Below are 19,207 nucleotides of genomic sequence, written 5' to 3' on the forward strand. Positions count from 1 at the left end.
TTCCAGGCTGGTTTGGGCTGTGAGGCATTACCCTCTTGCTTAGAGGATGCAGAATTAGAGGCCGGTCCGTTCCTGAAATTGCGAAAGGAACGAAAATTAGACTTATTCTTGGCCTTGAACGGCCTATCTTGTGGGAGGGCGTGGCCCTTTCCCCCAGTGATGTCTGAGATAATCTCTTTCAATTCTGGTCCGAAGAGAGTTTTACCTTTGAAAGGGATGTTAAGCAATTTTGTCTTGGATGATACATCCGCTGACCAAGACTTTAGCCAAAGCGCTCTACGCGCCACAATTGCAAACCCTGAATTTTTCGCCGCTAATTTAGCTAATTGCAAAGCGGCATCTAAAATAAAAGAGTTAGCCAACTTAAGTGCGTGAACTCTGTCCATAACCTCCTCAAATGGAGTCTCTCTACCTAGCGACTTTTCTAGTTCCTCGAACCAGAACCACGCTGCAGTAGTGACAGGAACAATGCACGAAATGGGTTGTAGAAGGTAACCTTGCTGTACAAAAATCTTTTTAAGCAAACCTTCCAATTTTTTATCCATAGGATCTTTGAAAGCACAACTATCCTCGATAGGAATAGTAGTGCGCTTGTTTAAAGTAGAAACTGCCCCCTCGACCTTAGGGACTGTCTGCCATAAGTCCTTTCTGGGGTCGACCATAGGAAATAATTTCTTAAATGTAGGGGGGGAACAAAAGGTATGCCGGGCTTCTCCCACTCTTTATTCACTATGTCCGCCACCCGCTTGGGTATAGGAAAAGCGTCGGGGTGCACCAGAACCTCTAGAAACTTGTCCATTTTGCATAATTTCTCTGGAATAACCAAGTTGTCACAATCATCCAGAGTAGATAACACCTCCTTAAGCAGTGCGCGGAGATGTTCTAATTTAAATTTAAATGTCACAACATCAGGTTCAGCTTGTTGAGAAATTTTTCCTGAATCTGAAATTTCCCCATCTGACAAAACCTCCCTCATGGCCACTTCAGATTGGTGTGAGGGTATGACAGAACAATTATCATCAGCGCCCTCCTGCTCTTCAGTGTTTAAAACAGAGCAATTGCGCTTTCTCTGATATGCAGGCATTTTGGATAAAATATTTGCTATGGAGTTATCCATTACAGCCGTCAATTGTTGCATGGTAATAAGCATTGGCGCGCTAGATGTACTAGGGGCCTCCTGCGTGGGCAAAACTGGTGTAGACACAGTAGGAGATGATGTAGTATCATGTCTACTCCCCTCATCTGAGGAATCATCTTGGGCAATTTCATTATCTGTGGCAGTACTGTCCTTACTTTGTTTGGACGCTATGGCACAATTATCACACAAATTTAAATGAGGAGACACATTGGCCTTCATACATATAGAACATAGCTTATCCGAAGGCACAGACATGTTAAACAGGCTTAAACTTGTTAATAAAGCACAAAAAACGTTTTAAAACAAAACCGTTACTGTCTCTTTAAATTTTAAACAGAAACACTTTATTACTGAATATGTGAAAAACTATGAAGGAATCGTTCAAAAATTACCAAAATTTCACCACAGTGTCTTAAAGCATTAAGAGTATTGCACACCAAATTTACGAGCTTTAAGCCTTAAAATAACGGAACCGGAGCCGTTTACAAATTTAACCCCTATACAGTCCCAGCTACTGCTTTTGCTGTGACCTAACCAAGCCCAGAGGGGAATACGATACCAAATGACGCCTTCTAGAAACTTTTCCAGATATTTTCAGGTCCTCACACATGCATCTGCATGTCTTGCTCTCAAAAACAACTGCGCAGTAATGGCGCGAAAATGAGGCTCAGCCTACAACTGGGAAGGCCCTCCCTGACTGGAAAAGGTGTCTAACATAGTGCCTGCCGTTAAAAAACGTTCCCCAAGCTTATAAATGTGAAATATCAGCATAAACATGTATAAAATGTCCAAATAAAGCAATCGATTTAGCCCATAAAAGTGTCTACCAGTTTTATAGTCCATATTAAGCCCTTTATTCTGTTTGAGACTAAGAAAATGGCTTACCGGTCCCCATGAGGGGAAATGACAGCCTTCCAGCATTACACAGTCTTGTTAGAAATATGGCTAGTCATACCTTAAGCAGAAAAGTCTGCTAACTGTTTCCCCCAACTGAAGTTACTTCATCTCAACAGTCCTATGTGGAAACAGCAATCGATTTTAGTTACTGTCTGCTAAAATCATCTTCCTCTCACAAACAGAAATCTTCATCTTTTTCTGTTTCAGAGTAAATAGTACATACCAGCACTATTTTAAAATAACAAACACTTGATAGAAGAATAAAAAACTACATTTAAACACCAAAAACTCTTAACCATCTCCGTGGAGATGTTGCCTGTGCAACGGCAAAGAGAATGACTGGGGTGGGCGGAGCCTAGGAGGGACTATATGGCCAGCTTTGCTGGGACTCTTTGCCATTTCCTGTTGGGGAAGAGATATTCCCACAAGTAAGGATGACGCCGTGGACCGGACACACCTATGTTGGAGAAATGGGTTCAGTGTCCCTTTAAAGCTACAAGACAATTTAGACATTTGGTTTCTTCCAAATTTGTGGCAAAAGTTTGGGGAAGTTTTTTCCCTGATCCATGAAGACATAGTTTGCATATATGAGGAGTCTGTGTCAACTGATATAAGGGTTTTCTGATTCCTTTGTATGCAAGTATGATACTAACTTACAAGAGGTATCCATGCTGTGACGCTTTCCTATCAGCCTCTCATGCCCAAAATCCAGTAGCGATGGGAAAAAAAAAATGTAATCTGTCATACTTATTACATAAAACTTAACAGAATTTATAATATAAGCAGACTTAGTTTTATTAATTAACCATAGATTCTAGATTTCAAATGACACATTTATATAGTAAACGGCAACCAATCAAATTGTGACTACAACAGTCGGCTAAGGCCAGGCAGTTCTATTTCTACATTAATTTAATTATTACATATTCTTAGTCTACTATAAAGTAGTTACCTTAAATAATGATTTCTAACATGAAAAATAATTACTGTACATGGTGTAATTCCATTTTATAACTGCATATTGAGATGTTTTCTGTTACTGTATAGTGATAGTGTACGCCACTTGTTATATATCTGCATGTGATAGACACTATTATAAAGAAGAATATGCACAGATACTGATCTAAAAATTCAGTATAAAACCATTTAAAAACTTACTAAGAATCTCCCAGTTTAGCACTGTTGATTACACAAACAATAGCAGCAAAATCTGTAGACCTGGGTCTACATCTGATACTTTGGGGCTTGGTTAGGAGTCTGAAAATCAGCATAATGTTTATTAAAGAATAAGCAAAACTATACATTGTTACAAAAACACTCCCAGGTGGGCTGTATAAATGGATCATCTACAAAACATTTATGTAAAGAAAAATCTAATGTACAATGTCCCTTTAAGAATATATAGAAATGCACATTTCTCCAATAGATTATGAGCATGTGCAGATGTGGACGCCGATTGGCTAGGTACAAACGTACTTCTGTATTTTTTCTGAAGGTGACATAATTTATTACAATGAATACTAGCTTACAGTGTGATTATTCTTAATCAATATATTCCCTATTTGATTCTATTAATGATATATTTCCAAAAATAGAACTACTGTGTATGGTGATTGTTTGTTCCTGGACTTTGTACTTACTGTCTTTTTTTTATTTAACACTTATTTTGTGAAGTTTTTTTCAATTTAAATATTAAAATACAATAAATAAAAAGTATACATAATGAACAGTGCCCACATTCATTTAATTAAATAAAACTCACATAGGATTTTAGTATACTCCCAACTATATGCATCCTTAGTATAATTTATTTGTTCCATTTTCTAGTCATTTCATGAATACAGCATTAAAGGGACAGTCTAGTCAAAATTAAATTTTTATGATTCAGATAGTAATTGCAATTTTAAACAAATTTTCAAATCACTTTGTTCTCTTGGTATTCTTTTTTGAAAGCTAAACTTAAGAATACTTGAACTGATTTCTAAACCACTGAAAACCACCTCTTATCTCAGTGCAGTTTGCCAGTTTTTTTTTACAGTTAGACAGTGCCATGTGTGTCATATAGGTAACATTGTGCTCACTCCAGTGGAGTTATTTATAAGTCAGCACTGATTAGCTAAAATGCAAGTCTGTCAAAAGCACTGAGATAAGGGGGCAGTCTGTAGAGGCTTAGATACAAGGTAATCACAGAGGTAAAAAGTGTATCAATATAACCGTGCTGGTTGCAAAACTGGAGAATGGGTAATATAGGGATTATTTATCTTTTTAAACAATAAAAATGTTCAAGTAGACTGTCCCTTTTGGTTCTCTCAAATATTTAAGATTGGTTTATTGTCATATACTTAGATTCATGTTACAATGAACAAACTTAATTAGAAAAGTAATTTGAATAAAAAAAAAGGTCTCTCATTACCTAGCTAGCTATGACACTGCTTGGTACTGTATATAAGGAAAAAATATCCATTAAAATACACTGCGTTTTATGAAACAACAAATAATTGTTAGCGGACACCGGCTATCTTCTATAAAGAGAACGTGTATCTTATACGATTTATCAAGCCCCGTATGCATTTAAATGTATCTGTTTCTGCGCGAACCTTCAGGCTCGCCGGAAACAGGAGTTGAGAAGCAGCGGTCTTAAGACCGATGCTCCTTAACTCATCCGCCACCTCTGAGGCGGCGAACAGCAATCAGCCTGATCGGATACGATCGGGTTGATTGACACCTCCTGCTAGCGGCCGATTGGCGTGTATCTGCAGGGGGCAGCATTGCACAAGGAATGCTTGTGCAATAATAAATGCCGACAGCGTATGCTGTCGGCATTTATTGATGTGCGGCGGACATGATCCGTTACATCAATCATGTCCGTCCACACAATGGTAAATCGTCCCCTAAGAACGTTAATCAATGCTCTTCAGTCATACCAAAGTTTAGACAATTAAAAACTCAGACTAGTCTGAGCCTACATATTATATGGTCTACCAAATAGCGAAATAAATTACAAAAGTTATGTATTGTAGTGCATAAAAAAGTCATATGTTAATAAAATTAGTAGTTTTAGCTAAAAGGTCTCAAAACAATGAGATAATAAATATTTTGTATTACAAAATAACAATAAGGTAATTCCATTAATTTAAAAAATAAATAAATAAGTAAATAAAACCAGTCTAAAATGTCTACAGGAAAGCCCTAATTAGAAATAGTATTCTTAGGCACCATGCACTAATACAATATCTTCTAAATACATGTTTTTAGATATATACCCATAACCCACACATTATGCATAAGGTGCACCCATGAGCGACAAATTGCACACGCCTACGGTAATGTTGGCAGATGTATCAAAGTACGCTAGTAATAGACTAGTAAATACCTACGGCACAGAAGATGCTACCAATGCAATGTGTTGTGCGATACTTAGCAGTGAGTGATAATACAGTGGTGCTGGGAATTACTGCTACAGAACAAGACTAGCGCTTGGTTTACTGAAACAGAGTGGCTCAGGAGACCGGTGTATTGGGCCTGAACGTTGCCCAATAAGATTGCTCCACTTCTAATACCATTCTTGGAAACCTTGGAACTCTGGTGTTATTCAAAGCCCCACTCTGCTAACCACTGATCACACGCAGCCTTTTGCTGTGCAGTCTCTTTATTTAAAGCTTGACGTCTTGTTTTCTTCTCAAGATCTTTGTTTTGCCTACAGCTCTCCTGCATCTGGGCCCTGGCAGTGAGTTCTAGCATAATATCGCTCAATCTGTGAACCACGTTGCCGGGCATCCAGTAAGAATCCACTTCTGAAACAAAGGGATCGGGAGCGGTGACCTCTATAAGTTCACTCTCAGTTGGGATTCGCAGGTAGTAGGCGTGAAGCATCATTCTGTATGGGTCACTGTCCATCTTAAAGCTATAGGTGTAATCTCCCACAATGGGATGCCCGAGAGAACTACAATGAACTCTCAGCTGGTGTGTTCTTCCTAAAGAAAAAGATAGAAAAATATCACATGTGGTCTAAATGGAAAACAAGAGAATACAAATTGTAACTACAGGTAGAAAACCCTTTATCCAAACTGCTTGGGACCGGAAAAGGTTTGGATTTTTAGAATAGTTTGGATTTTGGAATATTTGCATCTGTAAAATAGGGCAGTTTGGAGAGGGGATGGATCTAAGTGTAAACAACAATATCTTATGTCATTTAGGCAATATTTATGTCATAATACACCTTATACATGTAACCTAAAGGTGGTTTTATATAATTTTAATACTTTTGTATACAAAGTACCCTCAGAGAGATAGTACAGTACTGTAATATTTGTTGTTTTAATTAAACATAGACATATTACATATTTGCATTTTAGATCGCAAAAAATCAAACCAAAGACACAGGCAAAGAAGATTGCGACTTACAGGCAGGGAAAATAGTAATTTTGTGATGATTTTATTTTTAAAAAAATATTAATTAAAAAGTTTTGATTTCAAAATGTTTGGATTTTGGAATTTGTACCTATATTTATGTATTAGTATATTATTTATAATATACTTCTGTATTTGGATCATCACAAATAGCACATGATGTATGATTAAGGGTTTTACCCGAAATGTCACAATTTTTGTAATCCTGGTATGACAAAATAAAGACTTTTTATCTGTTGGAAAGTGCTGCCGTCTGTGATATTTCTTTTTAAATAAAGATAGCAAGAGAACGAAGAATAATTGATATTAGCAGTAAATTAGAAAGTTGCTCAAAATTGCATGCTCTATCTAAATCATGAAAGAAAACATGGGTTTAGTATCCTTTTAAATCAGAAGCACAATGACATAGAACAACATTAGACAACAACACTTCACAGCATATAGAGGTGTAGGCAGCAAATACAATGTAGTGTGCATAGTCCTTTAAATTATAACAAGAAGCCATCAGATCTCTAAGTCTTCTTTTCTGTCTCTTAGCTAAAACTCAGCTAACACAGAAGAACCATCTAACTTACTAGGGTATACGATTTAGTGTGCTCTAATAGAAATGTGTTTGAGGTGAACAGCAGGAATCTTGCTCCAATATTAAATCAAACAAAAATAACTAAAAAAGACAAAATCATAAGCGACCTTAGTTTGTCTCCCATTCTCCATCATCCCTCACTTATGTTAAAGAAACATGAATCCTAACATTTTTATTTCATTTTTCTAATAGAACATACAATTTAAAACAATTTTCCAATTTACTAATATCGTCCCCCCCCCCCCTCCCATTTTCTTGGTATTCTTTGTTAGCAAGCAGGGAAGTAAGCTCAGGAGAGTGCACATGTCTGAAGGATTATATGGCAGCAGTTTTGCAAGAATATTATAGATGAGAGCACTGCAAGGCAGCACGTTTTCCTGCCATGTAGTGCTACTGATATGTGCACGCTACCTACGGAGGTATCTCTTCAACAAGGAATACCATAAGAACAAATCAAATGTGATAAGTAAATTAGAATTTATTTTTTTTTAAATTGGAAAGTTGTTTAAAATTGCAATAAATTTGTTAACTCAAGTATTCAAATATTATCATCACATACCAGTCAGTGGCTGCAGCAAAACCTTTGTGACTTGATCCCCTTTGTACAATCCATGTTGCAGGACAATAAGATCTGTCTGGCACGGCTTAGCATTCTCACACCCTGCAGTTAAGCACAAAAAAGGAAAGGACTTTAATAAACAACCTAAACAAGATCATGCATTGTAATTACAGTTTGTTTTTTTTGACTTGTGTAGAATTTCTATGGGAACTTTAGCGATTTATTTGGGGAAAAAAATTAAAATACAGTACAGGGCATTCAAAGAAAGACATCAAGACAAGGTAATACGTTGGACAATAACGGTTTGATGGCAGGACATGACCACCAATTGTGTTGTGAATCACCAATCATTGAGCAGCCTCGCCAGCATATGGGAGAGCAGGTGGGGAACATCTTATTCAATTTAGATGGTACATAGTGCCATATGGTGAGCAATTTGTAGTAGATCTTGTAAAGGGTCCTGCAGTGGATGGATTGTTTGGTGTGTGTTATCTCTATGCTCCAGGCTTTTTCTGGAAGTGTTCGTTCCCAGTCTTTTTCCCAGGCTAAGATGTGTTTGGATTTGATAGATTTTTGGGAGTTACGGATGCATTGATAGTGATGGGAGAGAGGGGACAAGAGTTGTGTTTTGGTTTGAATTCTAGTTTCCCACATAGTAAGGCGTCTCAGAGGGACATTGAGGAATCCCCAGGATTTCATCAATGAGCAGAGCCTCAGTAAATCAATATGAAATGTAACTGGTGTGGAGATCTTTTCCACAAAGCTGTCGTGCGTCATAAGTTCTCTCTCGGTAAAGATATCTAAAAGTCTAAGCCCTGTTAGTCTGGACCTCACACTATGACTCCTGGTTGGGAGGCTTTATAACAGTCCTCGAAGGGAATGGATTGGTGACGGATGGGGGGAGATTTGGGGGTGATGGTGGAGGTGTAGCCATTGGTCTCTGCAGTGGATAACAATCTTATTGTGGAGGGGGATAGAAGCGGAGCTATGGGAGGGAATCCATAGTAGATCTCTTTGTGTCGTATGCTGGAAGGGAGGCCTATTCGATCTCCAACCATCTCGGGGGATTCTTGGAAATCGCCCAAGATGAGATGCGTTTGATCATTGCTGCTTCGTAATATGAGCGGATATTTGGGAGGTTGAGACCACCTGACAGCAAGGGGTGTTGTAACAATGTTGCAGCTATTCTTGGGCGCTTGCCATTCCAGATATACCTGTCGATGACAGCCTGAAATTTGTTTAGGAGTATGGTCGGGAGTCTCATGGGTAAACACCTGAAAAAGTAGGTAAGTTTAGGAAGTTGCATCATTTTGATCGCTGCGATTCTGCCTAGCCATGAGATCTGGTCATACCTCCTGGAGTTTAGATCTTGTTGAAGCTGAGTCAGGAGGTTATTAAAGTTTCTGTCAATTTCTTTAAAATCATGGGATAAAAATACTCCTAAGTGCGTAAGTCCTTTATAGGACCATTTGAAATTATAGTCTCTCTTAAGTGATATGATTAAGGAATGGGGAAAGTTTATAGGGAAGGCTTCTGTCTTACTCAGGCTAAGTTTGTAAAATGAGATGGACCCAAAGTGATCTAGGAGGTCGAAAATGGCGAGTAGGGAGGTGTCTGGGTCAGTTAGGAATAAGGTCAGGTAATCCGCATATAACGCTATGTGTGTCGTGCAAGAGGAGGCCCTGAATTTGGGTGGAGTTCCAAATTGCCACCGCTAAAAGGTTCTATGGCCAGAGTGAAGAGCAAGGGGGATAAGGGACAACCCTGCCTAGTCCTATTATGGATGTTAATTGGTTCAGAACAAAAGCCTACCCCTCGGACCCTGGCTGTGGGAGAAGAATAAAGTGCTTGGACTGCCTTGATAAAGTTTCTCAGGATACAGAATGTGTGGAGAGTTGCAAACATATATTCCCACCTTACCCTGTCAACCGCTTTTTCTGCGTCCATGGACAGGGCGAGGAGGGGAATCCCCATTTCAGAAGCCTCTGTAAAGATATTCAAGAGACGCGTTGGTGCTGTCCGGGGCCTGTCTTCTTAGGATGAAACCCAGCTGGTCTGAGTGCATGAGACACGGGAGCTTAAGGTTTAGCCGAGTGGCCAGAATTTTTGAATACATTTTGACGTCCACATTTATTAAAGAAATGGGTCTGTAACTTTCACAGAGGGAGTGGTCTTTGCCTTCTTTAGGTATGGTGAATATTGTGGCTTCTAGGAACTCTGGTCTCAAAGTACCCTCTGAGAAGGAGGCGTTATAGAATCTAAGTAGATATGGGGTCAACTGTTGGGGAAAAGTCTTAAAGAATTAGGATGTGAACTCATCAGGTCCTGGGGCCTTATTTATTAACAATTTTAGTTCCTCAGGGGAGGGGGGTCTGCGAGGCCTAGAGCGTCTTCTGGGGTTAGGGATGGTAAAATCAGGGAGGAGAGAAAGTGGTGTATCTGTACTGGAGGGGCTACAACTACTTCAGAGGATTTTTCTATGTTGTATAGGGATTCGTAATATTGGGAAAATGCTTTCCCCATCTCCCTGGGAGGATATACTGGGCCTGAGGGCATTTTAATAGATGGGATTCTGCGCTGTTGGGTGCGGATGCGTAATTTGTTAGCTAGAAGGCGGTCTGCATGATTGCTTTTGTAGTAATATAGTTGTTGTAGGGAGAAGTGGTTGGACTGAACTATTTGATTTTCTAGAGAATTGATTCTAGATCTTATTAAGGCTATCTACTCGGACATCAACATAGATGGGGCTTTTTTATTTCCCTTTTCTAAGGTGCGGAGGTCCACATACATCTGGGCTAGGGTCTTGCCCTGGGTCTTTCGCAGCTTGCTTGATAAAGTGGCCCCTAAGAAAGGCCTTGGAAGCTGCCCAGAGTGTGGAATCATTGATTTCCCTGTTATCATTAGGTGTGAAAAGTTCCTCTATTACTTTTGAGGTTAACGCTAAAGAGGGGCCCGCGATGAAGGAAGGCGTAAGTCTCCAAGAGGGGGGGCTTGAGATAGAGGGTGTAGACGATATTTCTATCGAGACCATGTCGTGATTTGACCAGGGGCAAGTTGTTATTTTGTGGCATGATGAGAAATCGAGTAGGGTTGAGTGGCATAGTAAGTAATCCATCCGGGAATAGGACAGGTGTGGTATAGAGAAAAAGGTTAAGTCCTTTTTTCCAAAGGAGTAAGGCATCTCCAAGCATCATAGAGATTGTATTGATACATGAGGGAGCAGAAGGCGTGGGCTTGGGTGATCAGCCCTCTCTCTGGGGATTTTTCGGAGGGGTTGCATTTATCTAAGGTTGGGTCCTAGGTTAAGTTGAAGTTGTCCCCTATAAGAAGGGTGCCTCTGCAGACTTGGTCAATTAGCGGGAGGAGTTTATGTAAGAACGTCAGTTGTTTGGAATTAGGGGCGTATAAGGATACTAGTGTATATTGGATATTGTCCAGCTGACATATCATGACCAAGAATCTGCCCTCCGGGTCTCTCTCAAGGAACTGGATATCGCAGAAAACAGATTTGTGTGCCAAAATTGTGACTCCTATTTTCTTGTCTTGGGAGGATGCCACTTGGCAAATTGGGTATAATTTGGAGTTTTGGAGATAGGTAGAGCCCTGGGGCTGGTGGGTTTCCTGGAGGAAGGCCAGTTTTACATTTTTTTTGGCATACATCTGAGTAAGAGTCTCCATTTAGTGGGGGAATTTAATCCTTGGGTGTTGAGAGTGGCGATTTTAAAGGATGGCATGGTAGATCAGAGAAGTATGGAGATTGAGGTTGAGGGAAAAACAGAATTTATGTTTACCTGATAAATTACTTTCTCCAACGGTGTGTCCGGTCCACGGCGTCATCCTTACTTGTGGGATATTCTCTTCCCCAACAGGAAATGGCAAAGAGCCCAGCAAAGCTGGTCACATGATCCCTCCTAGGCTCCGCCTTCCCCAGTCATTCGACCGACGTAAAGGAGGAATATTTGCATAGGAGAAATCATATGATACCGTGGTGACTGTAGTTAAAGAAAATAAATCATCAGACCTGATTAAAAAACCAGGGCGGGCCGTGGACCGGACACACCGTTGGAGAAAGTAATTTATCAGGTAAACATAAATTCTGTTTTCTCCAACATAGGTGTGTCCGGTCCACGGCGTCATCCTTACTTGTGGGAACCAATACCAAAGCTTTAGGACACGGATGATGGGAGGGAGCAAATCAGGTCACCTAGATGGAAGGCACCACGGTTTGCAAAACCTTTCTCCCAAAAATAGCCTCAGAAGAAGCAAAAGTATCAAATTTGTAAAATTTGGTAAAAGTGTGCAGTGAAGACCAAGTCGCTGCCTTACATATCTGATCAACAGAAGCCTCGTTCTTAAAGGCCCATGTGGAAGCCACGGCCCTAGTGGAATGAGCTGTGATTCTTTCAGGAGGCTGCCGTCCGGCAGTCTCATAAGCCAATCTGATGATGCTTTTAAGCCAAAAAGATAGAGAGGTAGAAGTTGCTTTTTGACCTCTCCTTTTACCAGAATAAACAACAAACAAGGAAGATGTTTGTCTGAAATCCTTTGTAGCATCTAAATAGAATTTTAGAGCACGCACTACATCCAAATTGTGCAACAAACGTTCCTTCTTTGAAACTGGATTCGGACACAAAGAAGGCACGACTATCTCCTGGTTAATGTTTTTGTTAGAAACAACTTTCGGAAGAAAACCAGGTTTAGTACGCAAAACCACCTTATCTGCATGGAACACCAGATAAGGAGGAGAACACTGCAGAGCAGATAACTCTGAAACTCTTCTAGCAGAAGAAATTGCAACCAAAAACAAAACTTTCCAAGATAATAACTTGATATCAACGGAATGTAGGGGCTCAAACGGAACCCCCTGAAGAACTGAAAGAACTAAATTGAGACTCCAAGGGGGAGTCAAAGGTTTGTAAACAGGCTTGATTCTAACCAGAGCCTGAACAAAAGCCTGAACATCTGGCACAGCCACCAGCTTTTTGTGAAGTAAAACAGATAAAGCAGAAATCTGTCCCTTCAAAGAACTTGCAGATAATCCTTTCTCCAAACCTTCTTGAAGAAAGGATAGAATCTTAGGAATTTTTATCTTGTTCCATGGTAATCCTTTAGATTCACACCAACAGATATATTTTTTCCATATTTTATGGTAGATTTTTCTAGTTACAGGCTTCCTGGCCTGAACAAGAGTATCAATGACAGAATCTGAGAACCCTCGCTTTGATAAAATCAAGCGTTCAATCTCCAAGCAGTCAGTTGGAGTGAAACCAGATTCGGATGTTCGAACGGACCTTGAACAAGAAGGTCCTGTCTCAAAGGTAGCTTCCATGGTGGAGCCGATGACATATTCACCAGGTCTGCATACCAAGCCCTGCGTGGCCACGCAGGAGCTATCAAGATCACCGATGCCCTCTCCTGATTGATCCTGGCTACCAGCCTGGGGATGAGAGGAAACGGTGGGAATACATACGCTAGGTTGAAGGTCCAAGGTGCTACTAGTGCATCTACTAGAGTCGCCTTGGGATCCCTGGATCTGGACCCGTAGCAAGGAACCTTGAAGTTCTGACGAGAGGCCATCAGATCCATGTCTGGAATGCCCCACAATTGAGTTATTTGGGCAAAGATTTCCGGATGGAGTTCCCACTCCCCCGGATGAAATGTCTGACAACTCAGAAAATCCGCTTCCCAATTTTCCACGCCTGGGATGTGGATTGCAGACAAGTGGCAGGAGTGAGTCTCCGCCCATTGAATGATTTTGGTCACTTCTTCCATCGCCAGGGAACTCCTTGTTCCCCCCTGATGGTTGATATACGCAACAGTCGTCATGTTGTCTGATTGAAACCGTACGAATTTGGCCTTTGCTAGCTGAGGCCAAGCCTTGAGAGCATTGAATATCGCTCTCAGTTCCAGAATGTTTATCGGGAGAAGAGATTCTTCCCGAGACCAAAGACCCTGAGCTTTCAGGGGTTCCCAGACCGCGCCCCAGCCTACCAGACTGGCGTCGGTCGTGACAATGACCCACTCTGGTCTGCGGAAGCTCATCCCCTGTGACAGGTTGTCCAGGGTTAGCCACCAACGGAGTGAATCTCTGGTCCTCTGATCTACTTGTATCGTCGGAGACAAGTCTGTATAATCCCCATTCCACTGACTGAGCATGCACAGTTGTAATGGTCTCAGATGAAGTCGCGCATAAGGAACTATGTCCATTGCCGCGACCATCAAACCTATTACTTCCATGCACTGTGCTATGGAAGGAAGAAGAACAGAATGAAGTACTTGACAAGAGCTTAGAAGTTTAGATTTTCTGGCTTCTGTCAGAAAAATCCTCATTTCTAAGGAGTCTATTATTGTTCCCAAGAAGGGAACTCTTGTTGACGGAGAAAGAGAACTTTTTTCTACGTTCACTTTCCACCCGTGAGATCTGAGAAAGGCCAGGACAATGTCCGTATGAGCCTTTGCTTGTGGTAGGGACGACGCTTGAATCAGTATGTCGTCCAAGTAAGGTACTACTGCAATGCCCCTTGGTCGTAGCACCGCTAGAAGGGACCCTAGTACCTTGATGAAAATTCTTGGAGCAGTGGCTAATCCGAATGGAAGTGCCACAAACTGGTAATGCTTGTCCAGAAAGGCGAACCTTAGGAACCGATGATGTTCCTTGTGGATAGGAATATGTAGATACGCATCCTTTAAATCCACCGTGGTCATGAATTGACCTTCCTGGATGGAAGGAAGAATTGTCCGAATGGTTTCCATTTTGAACGATGGAACCTTGAGAAACTTGTTTAGGATCTTGAGATCTAAGATTGGTCTGAATGTTCCCTCTTTTTTGGGAACTATGAACAGATTGGAGTAGAATCCCATCCCTTGTTCTCCTAATGGAACAGGATGAATCACTCCCATTTTTAACAGGTCTTCTACACAATGTAAGAATGCCTGTCTTTTTATGTGGTCTGAAGACAATTGAGACCTGTGGAACCTCCCCCTTGGGGGAAGCTCCTTGAATTCCAGAAGATAACCTTGGGAGACTATTTCTAGCGCCCAAGGATCCGGAACATCTCTTGCCCAAGCCTGAGCGAAGAGAGAAAGTCTGCCCCCCACCAGATCCGGTCCCGGATCGGGGGCCAACATCTCATGCTGTCTTGGTAGCAGTGGCAGGTTTCTTGGCCTGCTTACCTTTGTTCCAGCCTTGCATTGGCCTCCAGGCTGGCTTGGTTTGAGAAGTGTTACCCTCTTGCTTAGAGGATGTAGCACTTGGGGCTGGTCCGTTTCTGCGAAAGGGACGAAAATTTGGTTTATTTTTAGCCTTGAAAGACCTATCCTGAGGAAGGGCGTGGCCCTTACCCCCAGTGATATCAGAAATAATCTCTTTCAAGTCAGGGCCAAACAGCGTTTTCCCCTTGAAAGGTATGTTAAGCAATTTGTTCTTGGAAGACGCATCCGCTGACCAAGATTTTAGCCAAAGCGCTCTGCGCGCCACAATAGCAAACCCTGAATTTTTCGCCGCTAATCTAGCCAATTGCAAAGTGGCGTCTAAAGTAAAAGAGTTAGCCAATTTGAGAGCATGAATTCTGTCCATAATCTCCTCATAAGAAGAATCTTTATTGAGCGACTTTTCTAGTTCATCGAACCAGAAACACGCTGCTGTAGTGACAGGAACAATGCATGAAATTGGTTGTAGAAGGTAACCTTGCTGAACAAACATCTTTTTAAGCAAACCCTCACATTTTTTATCCATAGGATCTATGAAAGCACAACTATCTTCTATAGGGATAGTAGTGCGTTTGTTTAGAGTAGAAACCGCCCCCTCGACCTTGGGGACTGTCTGCCATAAGTCCTTTCTGGGGTCGACCATAGGAAACAATTTCTTAAATATAGGGGGAGGGACAAAAGGTATGCCGGGCCTTTCCCATTCTTTGTTTACAATGTCCGCCACCCGCTTGGGTATAGGAAAAGCTTCGGGGGGCCCCGGGACCTCTAGGAACTTGTCCATCTTACATAATTTCTCTGGAATGACCAAATTCTCACAATCATCCAGAGTAGATAACACCTCCTTAAGCAGAGCGCGGAGATGTTCCAATTTAAATTTGAATGTAATCACATCAGGTTCAGCTTGTTGAGAAATTTTCCCTGAATCTGAAATTTCTCCCTCAGACAAAACCTCCCTGGCCCCCTCAGACTGGTGTAGGGGCATTTCAGAACCATTATCATCAGCGTCCTCATGCTCTTCAGTATTTTCTAAAACAGAGCAGTCGCGCTTTCGCTGATAAGTGGTCATTTTGGCTAAAATGTTTTTGATAGAATTATACATTACAGCCGTTAATTGTTGCATAGTAAGGAGTATTGGCGCACTAGATGTACTAGGGGCCTCCTGTGTGGGCAAGACTGGCGTAGACGAAGGAGGGGATGATGCAGTACCATGCTTACTCCCCTCACTTGAGGAATCATCTTGGGCATCATTTTCTCTAAATTTTGTGTCACATAAATCACATCTATTTAAATGAGAAGGAACCTTGGCTTCCTCACATACAGAACATAGTCTATCTGATAGTTCAGACATGTTAAACAGGCATAAACTTGATAACAAAGTACAAAAAACGTTTTAAAATAAAACCGTTACTGTCACTTTAAATTTTAAACTGAACACACTTTATTACTGAAAATGTGAAAAAGTATGAAGGAATTGTTCAAAATTCACCAAAATTTCACCACAGTGTCTTAAAGCCTTAAAAGTATTGCACACCAAATTTGAAAGCTTTAACTCTTAAAATAACGGAACCGGAGCCGTTTTTATATTTAACCCCTATACAGTCCCTGGCATCTGCTTTGCTGAGACCCAACCAAGCCCAAAGGGGAATACGATACCAAATGACGCCTTCAGTAAGCTTTTTCTATGTATCTGAGCTCCTCACACATGCATCTGCATGCCTTGCTTCCCAAAAACAACTGCGCAATAGAGGCGCGAAAATGAGGCTCTGCCTATGATTAGAGAAGGCCCCCAGTGAAAAAGGTGTCCAATACAGTGCCTGCCGGTTATTTTACATAATTCCCAAGAATAAAATAACTCCTCAAAGCTATGAAGTATTAAAAATGCTTATAAATCAATCGTTTTAGCCCAGAAAAATGTCTACCAGTCTTTAAAGCCCTTGTAAAGCCCTTTATTCTCATTTAATAAAAATGGCTTACCGGATCCCATAGGGAAAATGACAGCTTCCAGCATTACCACGTCTTGTTAGAAATGTGTCATACCTCAAGCAGCAAAAGTCTGCTCACTGTTTCCCCCAACTGAAGTTAATTCCTCTCAACAGTCCTGTGTGGAAACAGCCATCGATTTTAGTAACGGTTGCTAAAATCATTTTCCTCTTACAAACAGAAATCTTCATCTTTTCTGTTTCAGAGTAAATAGTACATACCAGCACTATTTTAAAATAACAAACTCTTGATTGAAGAATAAAAACTACATTTAAACACCAAAAAACTCTAAGCCATCTCCGTGGAGATGTTGCCTGTACAACGGCAAAGAGAATGACTGGGGAAGGCGGAGCCTAGGAGGGATCATGTGACCAGCTTTGCTGGGCTCTTTGCCATTTCCTGTTGGGGAAGAGAATATCCCACAAGTAAGGATGACGCCGTGGACCGGACACACCTATGTTGGAGAAAAAGAGAAGAGAAAAAAAGGGGGGGGGGAGAGAGTGGAGAGAGGGAGAGGAGTAGTAGGTAAGCAGGGAGTTCGAGAGGTTTAGCCTTTCTGGTTAAAGTGTTAAAAGAAGTGTTTGGTATTAGTAGGCCAGAATTAGGTCTGTGATAAAATCAGGGTTGACTTCGCATAAGTTGGGATTCTAGGTTAATATCCTAAAACAGGTTAAAATAACATAAAAAATAGAAAATTAAATAAATAATGATACTTATGCATTGTAGAAGAGGTGTGTAGAGTCCAATCAGGATATCTGTAGGGTAGAGCTAAAGCATGTGGTTATGGTTGTGCAAGAGTCCCAAGCAATTAAACTTTAGGAGGTAAGTCATTAAACTTCTTGTGCTGAGGGTAGGGATGTTTTGTGGTTGATTGGTGGGATCTTGGTTGTTTCACCCTTGGGGTTAGTTGTTGCCACGAGGGGGCTTCAGCCGAAGAAGTGTAGACGATTCTTTATTGAAAGAAGTGGGGGCTGACTGTGTAGGAAGAAAGTCCCATTTAATAAGAAGATCTCTACCCTGATCAGGGGTTGAGGCAATGAATTGGAGGTCATCATCATTTGAAATGAACAGTCTAAGAGGGAACCCCCATTGATATTTAATTCCCTTGTTCCCTAGGATTTTGGTGTATTCCTGATAGGTTTTCTGGAGTTGGAGAGTGTGTGGAGAAAGATCAGGGAAGACTTGTACAGAATCAAATTTGCTGGAGCGAAGGGCTCCTGAATTGATAGCCCTCAGCAGTCTCTCGAAATGTGAAAAAGTGTAGTCTGGCAACAATATCTCTTGGTTTATCATCTGCAAGAGATCTTGGTCTATTTGCTCGGTGAACTCTGTCCACAAGGGACTCTGGTTCTTTTAGAGGGCCCAGTGCTGAGGTAAAAAGGTCCTGGAGATAAGTTTGTAGATCCTTCTGTAAGACTGTTTCCGGAACATCTCTTAGCCTGATGTTATTGCGCCTGCAGCGGTCCTCCAGGTCAGGAAGTTTTGTTTCCAGTGATGAGATCTGTTCAGACAAAGATTGTGAGTAGGAGACCAAGATAGAGTGGTCTACTGTGAGATCCTCTTGTTTTCACTCCAGTATGTCTGTGTGTTCACCTATGAAGGCAATGTCTCTTTTTAGATCAGTGCAGAATTTATCGAAATGCTTGCAGAGGGATTCATGATGGGTGGCTAGGACTGCTTTAATGGTATCTACAAAATTGTTTTTTGCACCTTTTAATTCCATAATGTTCGAAGGAATAGCGGAGAATAGTTGTAGATGTTCAGGATCAATCTCTGGGGGGGCAGTCAGAGTTCGTCCTCTGATCTACCTCCCATGGATGATTGAGAGCGTTCAAAGTGGTCCCTCACTGTCCTCCTAGGGGTAGGGCAGCCCTTCAGTTTTTTCTTAGGGGCTTGAGCCATCGTTTTAAAGTTGTGACCGTTTAGAAAGTCTTGGATCTAGTACTGCAATTGATAAACTTTGTGGAACTTTTTTGTTTTTGAGGATGAATAAATGTCTTTTTCTGTCATGTGCGTGATACTCAGTACTTTGCTCAGGCGTGGACCTTGGAGATTAGCCCATTGTTTTATGTGATGAGTAGTTCATAGTGCTAAGCAAGTAGTATGGTTGATTAAACCCACTGTTAGAGTTGAAAATGTCCAATAGGTCCCTAGTTTCTACTGACAGGTTTGTGTGAGTTTGCTGAGACAAGTCTAACTGCATCAGGGGCTAGATTTCTGAGCAGATGGGTTATGTGATAAATTGTTAGGCCTGCTGCGTGGGAGGTCTGTTGTTACTGCCCAGACTCTATAAGATATTAAAAGAGGCAGTTTTCTGGGGTCCCTTTGGGCAGAGTTGTTGTCTCTTAAAAGATGGTGGGCCATTCACTACTGTAGTGAGCTAGATAGTAGCAGGTGGAAACTTTTGTAACTATGGGGCCCTGTGTAGCTA

General features: G+C 41.2%; 1 protein-coding gene across 1 annotated transcript in view; it reads right to left on the minus strand.

The window, feature by feature from the left end:
• Window positions 1-2,805: 2,805 nt before the first annotated feature.
• RPUSD1 (RNA pseudouridine synthase domain containing 1) overlaps window positions 2,806-19,207 on the minus strand; it is a 59,347-nt gene continuing 42,945 nt past the window's right edge. Inside the window, exons 5-6 of the mRNA XM_053694367.1 lie at window positions 7,588-7,689; window positions 2,806-6,009 (exon numbers count right to left, since the gene is read on the minus strand). Of these exons, the coding sequence (XP_053550342.1) occupies window positions 5,624-6,009; window positions 7,588-7,689 (488 nt within the window). The 3' untranslated portion in view covers window positions 2,806-5,623. The remainder of the gene's footprint in view (window positions 6,010-7,587; window positions 7,690-19,207) is intronic.

The sequence above is a fragment of the Bombina bombina genome, chromosome 11 (assembly GCF_027579735.1).
Source record: "Bombina bombina isolate aBomBom1 chromosome 11, aBomBom1.pri, whole genome shotgun sequence".
NCBI classification, from domain to species: Eukaryota; Metazoa; Chordata; class Amphibia; order Anura; family Bombinatoridae; genus Bombina; species Bombina bombina.